We start from the raw sequence: 15,452 nt of genomic DNA on the forward strand, positions 1-15,452 counted from the left end.
ACATAAATTATTTAGCTACTTTCATTAAGAATTTCCTCATCAAATATAAGTTTAAAAAGTGGACCAGAGCTAATTAATTAAGTTACTTAATTATATAATTTGAGGAAATTTGAGGTAGAAATCTACATTGTTGCATTGTATGATCCTATCATAATTTTTTCTTTACTTTTTGTTCATGACGATAAAGAAGTATTGGGACCAAAATGGAAAAACCGGAACTATTATACAAGTACGAATGATTAGGTTTATTGCATGGTGTAATAAAATTATACCTGCTCTTGACTTGGTATTAATTTTTGCATAAGCAATAAAAAAAGGACCTTAATTCCTCAGGTACATCAATAAATTTGATACATAATTCGCAAACAAATTGAGAACATCATTATTCTGATTCTGAAACTTGTGACAAACACAATCTACTCAAGCAAAAAACATGAAGCTGACTTCTACAACTTATTTTAATAAAGGGTGCTGCTATGGAAAGAGATTTTGGTGCCCATACAATTGTTAAAGGAAGTTAAGAAACGACATAATTAATTTAACAATTGGAAAACAATATAGTAAGAGTAAAGGTACTCTACGAAAAATGATTTTGCTGAGAAATACTCGGAGGATGCTGAGCTCGGAATTGGACAACGAGTATCTGATATATGCATCTCGACAGATGTATATGCAAATGCCTGCGCCAGTTCCAATTCTGGCTGAAAAGACTCTATGATCATATTAATTTCAGTGGATAATATGTCAGAAAACAACAATTCACGTACAGAAAATAATATCATCGTTCCTCCAACAAATTACGAAGTACCTGACATAGAAAGAAATTTAGAGGAAAACAAGGACATAAGTTGGTCATCTGTGGTTTGCTGCTCAATGTACTTGAAATAAGAAGAAATGTGTTGAAAAAAACTGTCATATGATAGATATATGTTACTTATTAAATTATTTTTTAGAAATAAAAAATATTATTGTTAATTATAACATTTCTGTTTGTAACAAACACAACTCTACTGAAGCAAAAATCATGAAGCTGACTACTACAACTTATTTAAATAAAGGGTGCCCATACAATTGTTACAGGAAGTAAAGAAACGACATAATTAATTTAACAATAGGTAAACAGTATAGTAAGAGTAAAAGTACTCCAAGGAAATTGATTTTACTGAGAAATACGGAATTGGACAACATCATATAATTACTACACAGTTCCATTGCAATTACTAATTCCAGCTGAAAAGACTGTTCGAATCCCGAACATATTAAGAATACAGATACTGAATACAGAAAACAATATCAGCGTTCCTCCAACAAATTACGTGGTACTTGACATAGAAATAAATTTAGATGAAAATAAGGAAAAATTGGTCATCTGTGGTATACTTCTCAATGTACTTAAAATGAAAAGAAATGTGTTTAAAAAAAAACTGTGATTTTAAGTGGTGCGAAAAAGGTTTTGTTAATTTATCGGACGATTGAATTCGAGCTCTGTCGCACTGATGGATATATGTTTCATTATGTAACGCAAACTCCAAATCGAGTTAATTAAACTAGTGAATGTGTGTATACAACATGAACCATTGAACCCGACAGGAAAATGTCCCTGTTTATTGTAAATTAATTGGTTTACTTGTATGCGCTTGACCAAACGCGAATTGCTTTCTAAAATAAACGAATATTAGTATTAATTCTAATTCTAATTTCAGTTCAAAGAAAGAAATCAAATTAATGTTTTTTTTTCTCTCTCTTCGCATAAATATGAAAGAAATGTACTACTTCTTTCAAAATATAATTAATGTGTACTATTTTTTTTGTAACATATAATAATAATCTATTGATGATAGACATTTGTCTATATCCAATAGATTGTTATTTTTTTCATTGTTTAATCAAATTTAATTAATATTTTTGTAAAAAAAAATAATATATAATTAAGAAAGTTAATTAATTAGCACTGTTCTTTTCAAAATTACATTTGATCAGGAAATTCTTAATAAAAGTAGCTAAATCATTTTTTTAAATTGCGCGTCTGGTAATCATCTTTAGAACGTATTATGTGTATTTTTTAATATGTTTCATTTCATCTCACCAAAACCGAACTACGGCCTCGCAGATACTCCAACGAAGTCTGAATAGTATCGAACCAGAAAGTGGAGAATCAGGGCTAATGAAACTAAGTCGGTGCACGTAACGTACACAATGCGTCGACAAACTTGTCTACCCGTTACACTGAATAGCAGTGACGGGTGCTTTGTGTACAAAAATACAAATTATACAATATCTTCAAAGCCGGCTTGGAGCGTAGTTGCAGCGTTGTCAATTTTACCACGTTACAACTACCTCCCTTCCCGGTAAAAAAAACGAATAATTCTACTACTTAACAAAAATAAATATTCTAAACAAAATCAATTCCTTCCGTCAAGTGGGTCTTCTCTACTACTTTTCCATCCATTTGATTCGCCGTTGATGTTGACTTAAACAATTTTTCTTCTTCCATCTGGTTTTCACAAAAAACTAGAATTTTCCAAATTTTCTTATTATCCTTTTTCTTAGTTGAAGTCTTCTGTTTAACGTCTTCATCCATTGGATTATACTTTTTCCGCTTTTCGCTTTCTTCGCCTTCTTTTCTTTCTTTCTGATACGTTTTCTCCTTTTTCAACTTGTTTTTCTTCTTGACCTTATAAAGGGTGTCCAAAAATTAACGATAGATTTGAATTAAATAGAAAATACAGTTTTTAATCTCCAAGTTGCGATTTTTGTCAATATCATCCAACTGGGGCAGAGTGTGTTATGATGTCGTGATATCGAGCATCAGTAGCAATCACTGCTTGAACAATAATCCATTCAACGTCTCATTTTTACTAACCCTAACCTCTCAGCTGTCAAATTGTTTATTTTTGGGGTTGCCAACACTGTAAACACTGTAAAGTGGCAAATGGCAGCAAATTAAAATTAATTTTGGGACACCCTATATTTCTCTTCTTTTTCTTCTTCTTCAACATCTGAACCATAATTTTTCCTCTTTTTTCTTTTCTCTTTCTTTACCTTCTTTCTAGAAGTGAGTAGCACTTCATCATCTTCTTCAGATTCAATTTTTCTTATAGATGATTCAAGTTATGCAGACAAGGGTATATCTTCTTCACTTTCTTCATCTTCAATAACATCTTCCAATTGAGGATCATCTTTGAATTGAGATAATTTATAATCACAGCTGCTGGCAACTGAAATTTTTGGATCCTTTTCATAGTTTTTCAACAGTCTCCTCTATATTGTATAATATTTTTATAATAATTTCTTCTTCTTCCTCGGTTATTGGATGAGCATAAGATTTTCCTTTATTATTTTCAAATTGCTCACATTTAATCCACGTTGCTTTGTCCAATTGATCCAGTTTTATTTTGTACTCATTTGCCTTCGATTTCAATTCTTCAGGAAACTTTACTAAGCGCCCATTTTATGGTTCAACTTCGTTTCAATCCACTCTGCCAAGATTGAATCATATGAGCCATGAAAACGTTCTACCAAATTTTCCAAAAATTCAATCTTCCGCTTACAGTTGCAAGACACCGCCATTATGGGACTTAGTACCTCCCCAGTTTCCTGCAATAGAAGAGGCGCAAGTCTACTCTTCAACTGATTGTGCGTCATGTGATTCATAGACGCATTTATCTTTCAAGAGTCTTTGTATATCCATATTTATATTTAAATTTCTATCAAATCTAAACCAAAATGAAAATAAACTCTTGTAAAAAAAACGTTTCCAAATTTGAATAAACTGAATTGAAACTGATAAGCAATAACAAAAAAATGAATGACTATCGTTCTGAATAAATCAACAAAAAAATAAACTTTCCAAAAATCGTACCTTCTAATTACAATTTAACTATTCTTCCACACCTTCTTTTAATCACACTCTTGATCCGCCCCTGTTGGTCGCCAATTGTTACACGACGGGTGCTTCGTGTACGAAAAACGAATATACCAAATCTTCAAAGCCGGCTTGGGCGTGAGTTTCTGATGTGGAAAGGTTCTGGGCGTCACTTCCTTTTATTGAGAGGAAACACTCTAATAACTGCTTTCCTCCGACGGTGGGCCTTGGCTCTTCTAGAGCACACAAATATGTATCAAATGTCTTCTCAACTGGAGACCTCGACCATCTTCCTTCGTGGTTCGCTGCGGTCTCCCCGAATTTTGGAAGCATAGTTGCACCGAGGAGCGTAGTTGCAACGTTGTTAATTTTACCACGTTACAGTATCTTGGCATGCATCTGGATCGTCGACTCACCTGGAAAAAACATATCACGACAAAAAGAAAGCAGCTGATTGCATTGGCTGATGCGTAGGTACTCATCCATCTCAGCTCAAAACAAGGTTTTAATATACAAAACAATTATAAAACCGATATGGACTTACGGATTACAACTGTGGGGATCTGCTTGTAATACAAGTATTGACATCATACAGCGGTTCCAGTCAAAAACGCTCAGAGCAATTGCCAATGATCCCTGGTTCTCGACTAACGAGTACATACATTCATCAATACACTGGAGACATATTTGTGAAAGATGAGATAATGGAACTCAGCAGCAAATACCAACATCGGCTGCAGGACGAACATTGAAACGATTTAAACCCTAATAACTTTTAAAGTTAAGTTGTGATGTCTAAATTGACAATAAGACTTATTTGCGTGTATGTGTTCGTGAGTTTTTCTTTTATAAGCATTCTGTGGAGATTGGTCGCTGGATCAATCTCTAATATATATTTTTATTTTTTCATTAATTAACCCTAAACTAGAGCTGTTTTACTTTTATTGTAGATAGATTACTTTGTAAATAGAAAAGAAATCAGTGCGAAAAGTAGATAATTTTAATAACGACTTCTTTGTAACGAACCGATATATGAATTCGCGATCAAAGAGGCATCGGATTTAGGATCGAATTGCGAAGAGGCTATTAGAATTCAAAAATTTATGCAGCCATAAATGGGTTCATTTTCAAATAAAATCTATAACGCAAATATTGTTTTTCTTACCTTTGAAGCTGAAATTAGAAAAAGGGAAAGGGATTAAATGTTACAAACAGAAATGTTATAATTAACAATAATATTTTTTATTTCTAAAAAGTAACTCGCATTTACAAATAAATTAACAAATAACATATATCTAACATATCATCAAAGTTTTTTTATCACATTTCTTCTCACTATAAGTAAGTTGAGCAGCATACCACAGATGACCAACTTATTTCTTTGTTTTCCTCTAAATTTATTTCTATATCAGGTACCTCGTAATTTGTTGGAGGAACGCTGATATTACTTTCTGCACATGAATTGTTATTTTCTGGTAAATTATTCACTGAATTTGATATGCTCGGGATTTGTAGTGTCTTTTCTGCCGGAATTGGAACTGGCGCAGTCATTTGCATATACATCTGAGGAGATGCATATATCAAATGCTCGTTATCCAATTCCGAGCTCAGCGTCCTCCGTGTATTTCTAAGCAAAATCACTTTCCTTAGAGTACTTTTGCTCTTACTGTTCTGTTTTCCAATTGTTAAATTAATTATGTTGTTTCTTAACTTCCTGTAACAATTGTATGGGCACCAAAATCTCTTTCCATAGCAGCACCCTTTATTTAAATAAGTTGAAGTAGTCAGCTTCATGTTTTTTGCTTCAGTAGAGTTGTGTTTGTCACAAATTTCAGAATCAGAATGATGATGTTCTCAGTTTGTTTGCGAATTATATATCAAATTTATTGATGTACCTGAGGAATTAAGGTACAGGTTTTATGGCTTATGCTAGAAGCTAAAACCTAGTCTAGAGCAGGTATAATTGTATTACCCTCTGCAATAAACCTAAGTACAATATTCGTATCATCGTTCTGGTTTTCCCTTTACCCAATACTTTTTGATTGCTTTAAACATAAACATTAGAAGAAAAAACTGATAGAGAATCTTTAACTGAAGTATCCATCATCAAATTATTCATTGCTGTCAACATTTCACAAAATTTGAAAGAACGAAGAACATTATTTTAACACGTGAGTTAGCTGTGGAGAATTTATATACAAAATGTCAATATGTTGATTATCAAAATCTTTGCTATGTTGAAAGAAATTAAAAATTTAGTAACGAAACATAGTGCATTGATCCATCATAGCCAATGCAAGAATTAAAATGATGTTCATCGACCTTTCAAATTTTATGAAATATTGAGACCGTTCAGATAAATTTTATATTCCATAATCAATTAGTAAACATTTTCATTATAATTCATATTTATTATCAAAATAGATATTTTCTTCCAGCTGAAACAACAATTGCAAAACCTTATTCGTGTATGTACAGGGTGCGGCAGAAATAACTCCAACATTTCAAAGGGGGATTGAAAAAAAAGTATGAAATGGTAGAAAGACTCGATGCTCAGTCGATGTATTTTTTTTTTCTACTTAAAGGAGTATTAAAAAAAATATTTGCAGCGACAGGTAGAATTAAATGTAAATTTCAATATTTTTCCCACAATTGTTATAAATTGCTTCAATATCATTAAAAAATGTATAAGAAAAATTTAAACGTTTAAAAGTTATAATTGACGTAAGATATTTGACTCAATCCATAGGCGTCCACGAAAAATTTTCTGGGGGCCGTACTTAACGTGTTAAATAATTTATAATAACGAAATTATTAAATAATTCTATGAATAGATAAAATTGCATACAATTGCAAAGTTATTTCCTTTTCAAAATGATAATAAAATTTGTTTTCATTTATATTCATAACAATGATTTGGCGATTGAAATTAAAATTTTAATTTCTTAAAAAATAAGATTATTTTTCGACATTCATTAATATACCAAAATTATCATTGCCATTATTAAAACATTTTTTGGTATATTATCGGCATTAGGAAATTTGAGGTAGGAATCTAAATTCTCTTTTAATGTAATGCGTTGTTTATGATCCTATCATCATTTTTTCTTTACTTCTTGTTCATAGCAATAAAGAAGTATTAGGACCAAGATGGAAAAACCGAAACTATAGTACAAGTACGATTGATTAGGTTTATTGCAGGGTGTAATAAAATTATACCTGCTCTAGCTAGGTTTCAATTTTTGCATAAGCCATAAAACCTGTACCTTAATTCCTCAGGTACATCAATAAATTTGATATATAATTCGCAAACAAATTGTGAACATTATCATTCTGATTCTGAAACTTGTGACAAACACAACTGTACTGAAGCAAAAAACATGAAGCTGACTACTTCAACGAATTTAAATAAAGGGTGCTGCTATGGAAAGAGATTTTGGTGCCCATACAATTGTTACAGGAAGTTGAGAAACAACATAATTAATTTAACAATAGGTAAACAGTACAATAAGAGCAAAAGTACTCTAAGGAAAATGATTTTGCTTAGAAATACACGGAGGACGCTGAGCTCGGAATTGGATAACGAGCATTTGATATATGCATCTCGTCAGATGTATATGCAAATGCCTGCGCCAGTTCCAATTCCGGCTGAAATGACTCTACAAATCCCGAGCATATCAAATTCAGTGAATAATTTACCAGAAAATACCAATTCATGTGCAGAAAGTAATATCAGCGTTCCTCCAACAAATTACGAGGTACCTGATATAGAAATAAATTTAGAGGAAAACAAAGAAATATGTTGGTCATCTGTGGTATGCTGCTCAACTTACTTAAAGTGAGAAGAAATGTGATAAAAAAAACTTTGATGATATGTTAGATATATGTTATTTGTTAATTTATTTGTAAATGCGAGTTACTTTTTAGAAATAAAAAATATTATTGTTAATTATAACATTTCTGTTTGTAACATTTAATCCCTTTCCCATTTTCTAATTTCAGCTTCAAAGATAAGAAAAACAATATTTGTGTTATGGTTTTTTTTAACTGAAGCAAATTGTAGTTTTCTTTTCTCCCTTAATATTAGTAAGTATAATAATTCTGTAAGTATGTTACACTGTAATCTAAGGTAATTTTTTCTTATAAATATAATAAAAACAAATTAGTTACATTAAATTTCAAACGTTGCATTTTTTTGATATTTAAATTTAGTAAATGTTGAAATTCAGATTTTTTGGTATTTGGTTTTCTCAAATTATTTACAATAAATTTCAATTTTGGATATTTCAATATTTATTAATATGTTATGAAATATTTGTGTTGTTTATTAATACGGTGGAATTTCGCTTAACGAGCAAAATGTGCGACGTTTCACATAACGAGTGACGATGAGAAGAGAAGTCCCTGCTAATCATTTTTAAAACCTGTGTACACATATTACACATTGTACACATATTATGTGTATTTTTGAATATGTTTCACTATACGAGTAAAAGTCCGGAAATTTTGGAATCCGGAATTTTCTGTATATTTAGAATTAATATTCAATTAAGTTAAATCTTACAAACATTTTCAAAATAATTAACTGAAATTACTGCAAGAATCATAATATACTTTTTCCATTGGACATTTAACGTTGCGTGCGGCGAATAAATTGCAATGCAAGTTTTTACTTCGTACTAAACTCGATTATGCAAAATAGTTATACTCATTTCGCTCCTTAAGTATGCTAAATAGTTATAAATTTATGTATTATCTTGTTATTAAAGGGAGGAGAAGAACGAGAGAGAACAGAAAGAAAGAGAAGAAGAAGAAGAAAAAAATGAAGTGGAAGGATAAACGAGCAGCTCAAAAGCACAGGCGGCGTCGGTTAACAAGTGACGTTAATTTGTAATGACCAGGTCCGACTTAGCGAAAAAAAAAGAAGTTAAATGGATGCCCAAAAAGTGAGACGTTAAACTGTAACAATTTATATTGACAATGAATTTTGTAATGTGCGAATTTGTTTCAGCAGTTTTCTTTTAATTGCATGAATACAAATATTTTTTAATAGACAAAAAATTGCAACATTAATACAGATTATTTTACAACAATTTGAAAATATTCAATCATAATTGCTATAAATTAATTATTAAAAAAAAAATGTTAAAAACTACGAAAAAAATTGTTTTATTTGAAACTTTAAGTTATATTTAATTTCACTTCTGTCTTCAATTACAAGACAATAATACTATTAAGGATATACTGAGAGATTTAATAAAATAGGCAAATGAAACTTGATCGGTTTATATCAAATTGCGCATAATGAAATTTTAGTTGAATACTGTAATATTGGGATAGGCTTAATGGAATTTATATATGTACATAGTGTAGATTATGAGAGGGGTCCGGGATGTGTGAAAACAGTGATTCATTTTGTGTAACACGGCCAAACATAAGTTGCACGATCGCCCCCGACAATAGGGCTAATATGATATCAATTACGGTCGAGCGGTTGAAGGGATGAGCGGTCGCGCCCTTTTGCCTCTCTCCCAAACCCAAAACCCGTATGTATATACATATAGTATGCTTGCTGCAATTGTCCTTGCAGCACAATTTAATCGGATCGTCCTTGTTGTCACAACAGTATCGCATCAGTAATCCGATTACGACCACACACACACACACACACACACTCAAACGTACGTACGTACGAACGAACGCATGCACACGTCAACTCTTGACGTTCGTCACCCTACTTTCAGTTTGCTGAACAACGTGCGAAAGAAACTTTTGAATACATTGCTTGTAATTGCTCAAAACACAACGACACTTTCACTCTTAAGTATACATACATACTCTCATTTTAATGGGATACTAAATTCATGTAATACAACATTTTCATTATTAATAACAATGCAAAATCTCACGATTAAGAAACTAGTAATCTATATGATTAATAATAATACAATATAAGCAGGTTTCAAGCGATTTGTTATGAACTACAGAAGGAATGTTACAATAATTAATTAATTAATCTTTTTATATAAATGTTTTCTGTAATTGTTTTGTAAAAACATATGAAATATTTAGTAAGTTATTTATAACAGACTTCTGCAAGACTTTTAATTTATTGTTGTTTGAGATTTAGATAACAATTCATTTTTTTAAAAAAATAATTATTGCAAATTCAATTAAATCAGAATTTATATAATATTATTTTTTAATTTGGAAGTAATACTTCAGTTAATAACCTTTGGGTTGAAAGGACAAATTTTTTGTTTGTTTTGTTTTTTTTTTCTATCAATTTGTGTTAATTATCAATTTATTATTTGTTTTTCATTTGGGTTTCCGCGGTAACAACAATACTATACTCATTGATGCATGCGATTAAGTAATAAATAAAATAGTTTTCAATCTTGTATAATTACATTTAGATTAAATATAAATCTAATTACGATTTTCAATTATGATTAATAATTATCATTATGTGCAATGCATTTGCACGCTTGATTATATAATTTGGATAATGCACAAGCAGTGTTATTTATTATTAGAACGGCGGTGCGCAATTCCGTCAGTCGAATGTGTTTAAGAAATCGTTCGTTCGCTTTCCCCTGATGCAAATCTGTAGTTACATTCAGATTTCCTGGATGTTTACCGGTCGTTTTTCCAACTTCTTCGTCGTCGTCTTCCATAATTTTTGTTTTATCGGAGCGCAAAGTAAATGCGCGTACCGACCGACAATGTGGGCAAATCACCAGGAAGCGATTGTGCAACTAACTCGTCATATGGTCGGCGCGCCGTAAACATCTTCAAAATGCTTTCACTTTGACTCTTGATTTCCTGTCTTAAGAGATGGTACGAATAGGTAAGTATAACACGAATGCGCTTTAGCTTAATTTGTTTTTAGAATTGTCGCAATTGATGCGAGATTCGCAAAGTTGATTTCCGGCCTGAAGAAATGCCAATAAACGAGGCTTTAACTGGATTTCGTATTGGAATTCTGCTGTAATGATTTATTATTGTTGGGTATTTTCAATTAAATGTTCGGCTGCTTACATAGAGATGTATGATTTATTTATTTTTTAAGTAATAATTTCAATTTCTCTTTGTCGTTTTTTTTTTCTCTCTTTTAAATCTTTAACAGGATATTATTAATAATACTGCACACTGGTTTTTGGGTGATTTTGATGGTTCGATGATGTGCGCGTCATTATTGCAATAAGATAACAAACAAACACAGCTAACAAATGGTACTAGTTAAGTTTAATGGTGTCCTCCGCCGAAGGAGTGGCCGCCCTCGAAGGAACCGCCACCAAAGGAATGACCTCCTCCGAAGGATCCGCCGCCGAAGGAGTGACCTCCGTCACCGCCGCCGCCTCCGAAGTGAATTTCTCCGCCGCCGAAGTGACCACCGCCGCCTCCGCCTCCAAAGTGACCGCCGCCGCCTCCGCCTCCAAAGTGACCACCGCCGCCTCCAAAGTGACCACCGTCGCCTCCGAAGTGACCTCCTCCGAAGGATCCACCGCCACCTCCTTCATGGTGAGATACTTTGATGGGAATGTGGACTGGTACTTTGACCGGATATGGTATTTCTTTCTCGACCGGGTATGGTACTTCCTTGATCACAGGATATGGTTTGTCTACTGGTACCTTGACTGGAACTGGGACGGGCTTCTCGACTTCGACTGGGACTTTCTTCTCGACGGTGAAGGGCTGTGGTACTGGTACCTTGACGTGGTATGGGACTGGTCTTGGTACTTCGACGGGGTAAGGCTTGTCGACTGGGATTTTAACCTCGTAAGGTACTGGTTTTTCGACCGGAACAGGGATGTGCCTTTCAACAGTGACTGGGTACGGTTTTGGTACGTGCACGGTGTATGGACGATCGACTGGTACCTTCACTTCATATGGTACCTTCTTCTCAACGGTGTAAGGTTGCGGAACTGGGATCTCTACCTTTACCGGGTACGGTACTCTCTTCTCGACGGTGTACGGTTGTGGAACGTGAACCTTGACTGGGTATGGTACCTTCTTTTCGACGGTGTAGGGTTGTGGTACTGGCACCTTGACTTCGTAAGGCCTTGGCACAGGTACCTTGACTTCGTACGGTACCTTCTTGATGACCTCGTACGGCTGAGGCACGTAATATGGGACCTTGATGATCTCCTTTACTGGGTAGGGAACCTTCTTCTCCACGGTGTAGGGTTGTGGTACTGGTACTTTAACCTCGTACGGTACCTTCTTTTCAACAGTATATGGAACGTGCTTTTCAACGGTGTAAGGAACCGGGATCTTCTTCTCAACGACAACGGTCTTCACGTGCTCATGGTGACCTTCGCCACCTCCATAACCTCCACCTCCGCCGCCTCCGCCGAACCCGTGACCTCCCAATTCGAGGCCACCTCCGAAACCGTGTCCTCCAAAATCATGTCCTCCTCCACCTCCAATTTCTCCTCCGCCAAAGTGAATGATGCCACGTTTATCCTGCTTCTTGTTCTCCTGCGACACTTCCTTTTTTGTGGACTCCGCAGCTAGAGCCGAGCACAAACAAACGGCACCCAGAAATACCTGCAAAGAAGAAACAGACAATCTTCAATTAATAAACCGCACCGTAATCCTCTGTTCCAAAATTGAAGCACTTCACTCTTGGTATACTTACAATTGCCCTCATGTTTCTGACGATGTGGAAGGCTCTGACGCTCTACAAACCCGCAAACTCTTTTATACTCGGACCGCTGCACTTTCTCACCGCTGCGCTCGCACCTCCAGAGGGTTTCACTTCCACATCCGCCACACATCTTATGCAACGGTTCACCTCTTCGCAAATAACCTTGAAATGCAAAGCCACCATCACCGACAACGACCCTCAAAATTACATATTATACATCTCAATTTTATCTCTCAAAATTGCAATACCAAAATACCCGGATTCATTAATACACATTACGCTGATTTCTAATTGGAAAATAATACAAATTGATACGAAGCAGTTTCCAATATCTGCAGCAGATATTCGAAAGTGTTTATTTTTCTGAGAACGCAATAAATTGCACTAGGAAATCCACCTCATTTCGTATATCATAAATATTTATTAATCCTGATAACGTTTTCAAATACGCACGAAACACCATTTCCGCCAATAGAATAATAACATGGAAATATTACAAATATTTCCACAGAGAACAGATGTTTTTTTACATATTTTTTGAAATTATATATTCAATTTTATGGAAAATAATTTATGGAGAATCTTAATGTGTTTGCAATTTATTTGAGTGTTTAAGGAATGCAATAAACTAGGTTGCTTGCCGGGCTAATGCAATTTTGCAGCTTTAGCAAAACGCGTACGAGAGGTTTATAAACGGGAGCGAAGATAAACAAGAGTTTTGCATATTAATGAAAATGAAGAGAGGAGCAACAAAATTGGATGGATTCTAATGAATAATTCGGAGGTCTTCGAATATGGCCCGTGTATCTAATTACGGCCCCGAGGGGCAGCAATTAGCGTTTCGGTGCATCTCTATTTCCAAAAAGTAAGACCAACCGACAGGTAGGCATGGCAAAAATGGTTCACCTGTCTCTCTATATACTAAAAACGTTATCACGATAATGCCTTTCGTGCGCGCAATTCTCTCTCGCATCTCGCACATCCTTTTCCTTTCCTTTTACATTCTTTTGTACTTTTTTTGGATGTTTGCTTTTGCTTATATTCTTTTTTTTTCTTTCGAGCTCCCCGCTGACGACTACCTGATCCTAATGAAGTCGATGCTCCTCCGATTAGGGGAAGAAGCACGTCTGCATTTCGTCCTGCGTTTTTGTAAATTGGCCGTAAAACTGCGAATCGTCAAATTAAAACTCTATAAATCATCGAATGCTTAATGATGAGATTGCCGCAAAGATGCCACCTAATTACTTGATGCGTGTGCCAAGTGTTTTGGAAATAGAAAGCTTCAACGACAGATGTCCAATAGCTCAAGACGAACGACGTTTCAATCTCGCAGCTTCAAGAACAAGTTCCTGGTAAACGTCGTAACAGATCTTACCATATTACATTAATCACAATAATTTACCTGCAAAATATCATTAATGATGAATGAGAGCCGCATTCCGATTTTTCATATTTTAAAGAGCCGCACTTAACTAAATAAGCCTTATAGAAAAATCTTTTGGTTCGAAGATAATAAAATAATATATATTATAATACGATATATACAAAAAACTATTGATTACATTATTTTTAAACACAATATTTCAAATAACAACTCACAAGTAATTTGCATTTTTTTTTTAATTTTATTTTTTTTTTTTTAATTTCATACTAAATTTCACCGAATCTTAAAAAATGATAATAATAATTTAAGAAAAATGAAATCTAGTAATTTATGCATTAAAAAGTATAAACTTTGTATTGAGAATGTTATAAAATCGTGTTTAATTGTTAATAATCAATTGATTTGCATAACAATTTTGAGATTGGAAAAACTTTATAATGAATTGTAACGATATTCAGAAGTCCTTGGATTTTGCGCTATAATAATGGAAACGCACTTCCGGTGCGAATGAAAAAAAAAGCTCGTTAATTTCCCGCATTGCCTTTTAATAACAATTAAGTGAGGAGAAATATAACAAACGTGCTTCATTAAATTCCCGCATTACATCTCAATATACAACAAACAATTATCAACGAATATTAATTGATTGCCAAGGAATTACGTATATCTTAATAAAGCAAAAAATATATATAAATTGTTATTTTTATTAATTTATTTTTAAATAATAATTATTGTTAAATTTGATAGTATTTACATGTATTCCAAATTATTTATATATTTGCATTTTTTTAAACAATTTCTGTATTAATAAAGGATAGTTGAATAATAAAGGATTAATTTAACTATACTAAATAGTTTTTTTTTATTGTAGTTATTATAATGAAAATTAATAGAAATTCAATCACAATCATCTAATTGATTTGTATTATTGATAGAATTTACATTTTGATCCATAATTTTGTAATTCATAATCATAATTACGTGACGCCATCTATTGCTTGATTGCGAAGCTCGTGAAAATTGTATGTTATCTAAAACGTTTAGGTTTAAATGACATTAATTTCGGTATTATAATGAGGTAGTTTCGGTGGACCGATGATGATTAAGTAATGAATAGTTTAGATTGTACAAGTGTGATGGGCGGATGACGGTGCGGAATTAATTGCCGTTTATCGGGAGCGCAAATAGAGCGTTATTTTTAATGGTGTGGGCAGTGCACACGTCGTAATGATAAGATGATGATGATGATGGCAAAAAAAAACGAATGGTGGATGAAAATCGTAAAGCCGTTTTATGGCTCAATCAAACCCGACCCGAATGATTGCAGGTGTAAATTCGAAGTAATCAACTGGAATATCAACAATTAGCGTCAACCCCCGTGCGTCTCGCCCCGCCGCCCCCTACTATTACGGACGATTCGGACAGTTCATTACAACACAAGAAGAAGAAGATGGAGAAACTTATTAATTTTGTAAACTGCCCAACGCTTCCATCTCGAGAGATATCGAGGGCTTCACTTACTTGTTTACTTACTTACGTAAGCGATGAGC

The 15,452-nt window shown here is 33.7% G+C and overlaps 1 protein-coding gene across 1 annotated transcript; it reads right to left on the minus strand.

The window, feature by feature from the left end:
* Positions 1-11,113: 11,113 nt before the first annotated feature.
* On the minus strand, positions 11,114-12,580 carry LOC108562834 (translation initiation factor IF-2). The gene is made up of 2 exons (XM_017921303.1): positions 12,510-12,580; positions 11,114-12,418 (listed from the first exon to the last, which is right to left on the minus strand). Exons 1-2 carry the CDS (start codon positions 12,519-12,521, stop codon positions 11,114-11,116), a joined length of 1,317 nt encoding a protein of 438 aa, XP_017776792.1. The 5' UTR covers positions 12,522-12,580.
* Between the last annotated feature and the right edge of the window lie 2,872 nt (positions 12,581-15,452).

Source organism: Nicrophorus vespilloides, unplaced genomic scaffold, assembly GCF_001412225.1.
Source record: "Nicrophorus vespilloides isolate i.1.1-1 unplaced genomic scaffold, Nicve_v1.0, whole genome shotgun sequence".
Taxonomy (NCBI): domain Eukaryota; kingdom Metazoa; phylum Arthropoda; class Insecta; order Coleoptera; family Silphidae; genus Nicrophorus; species Nicrophorus vespilloides.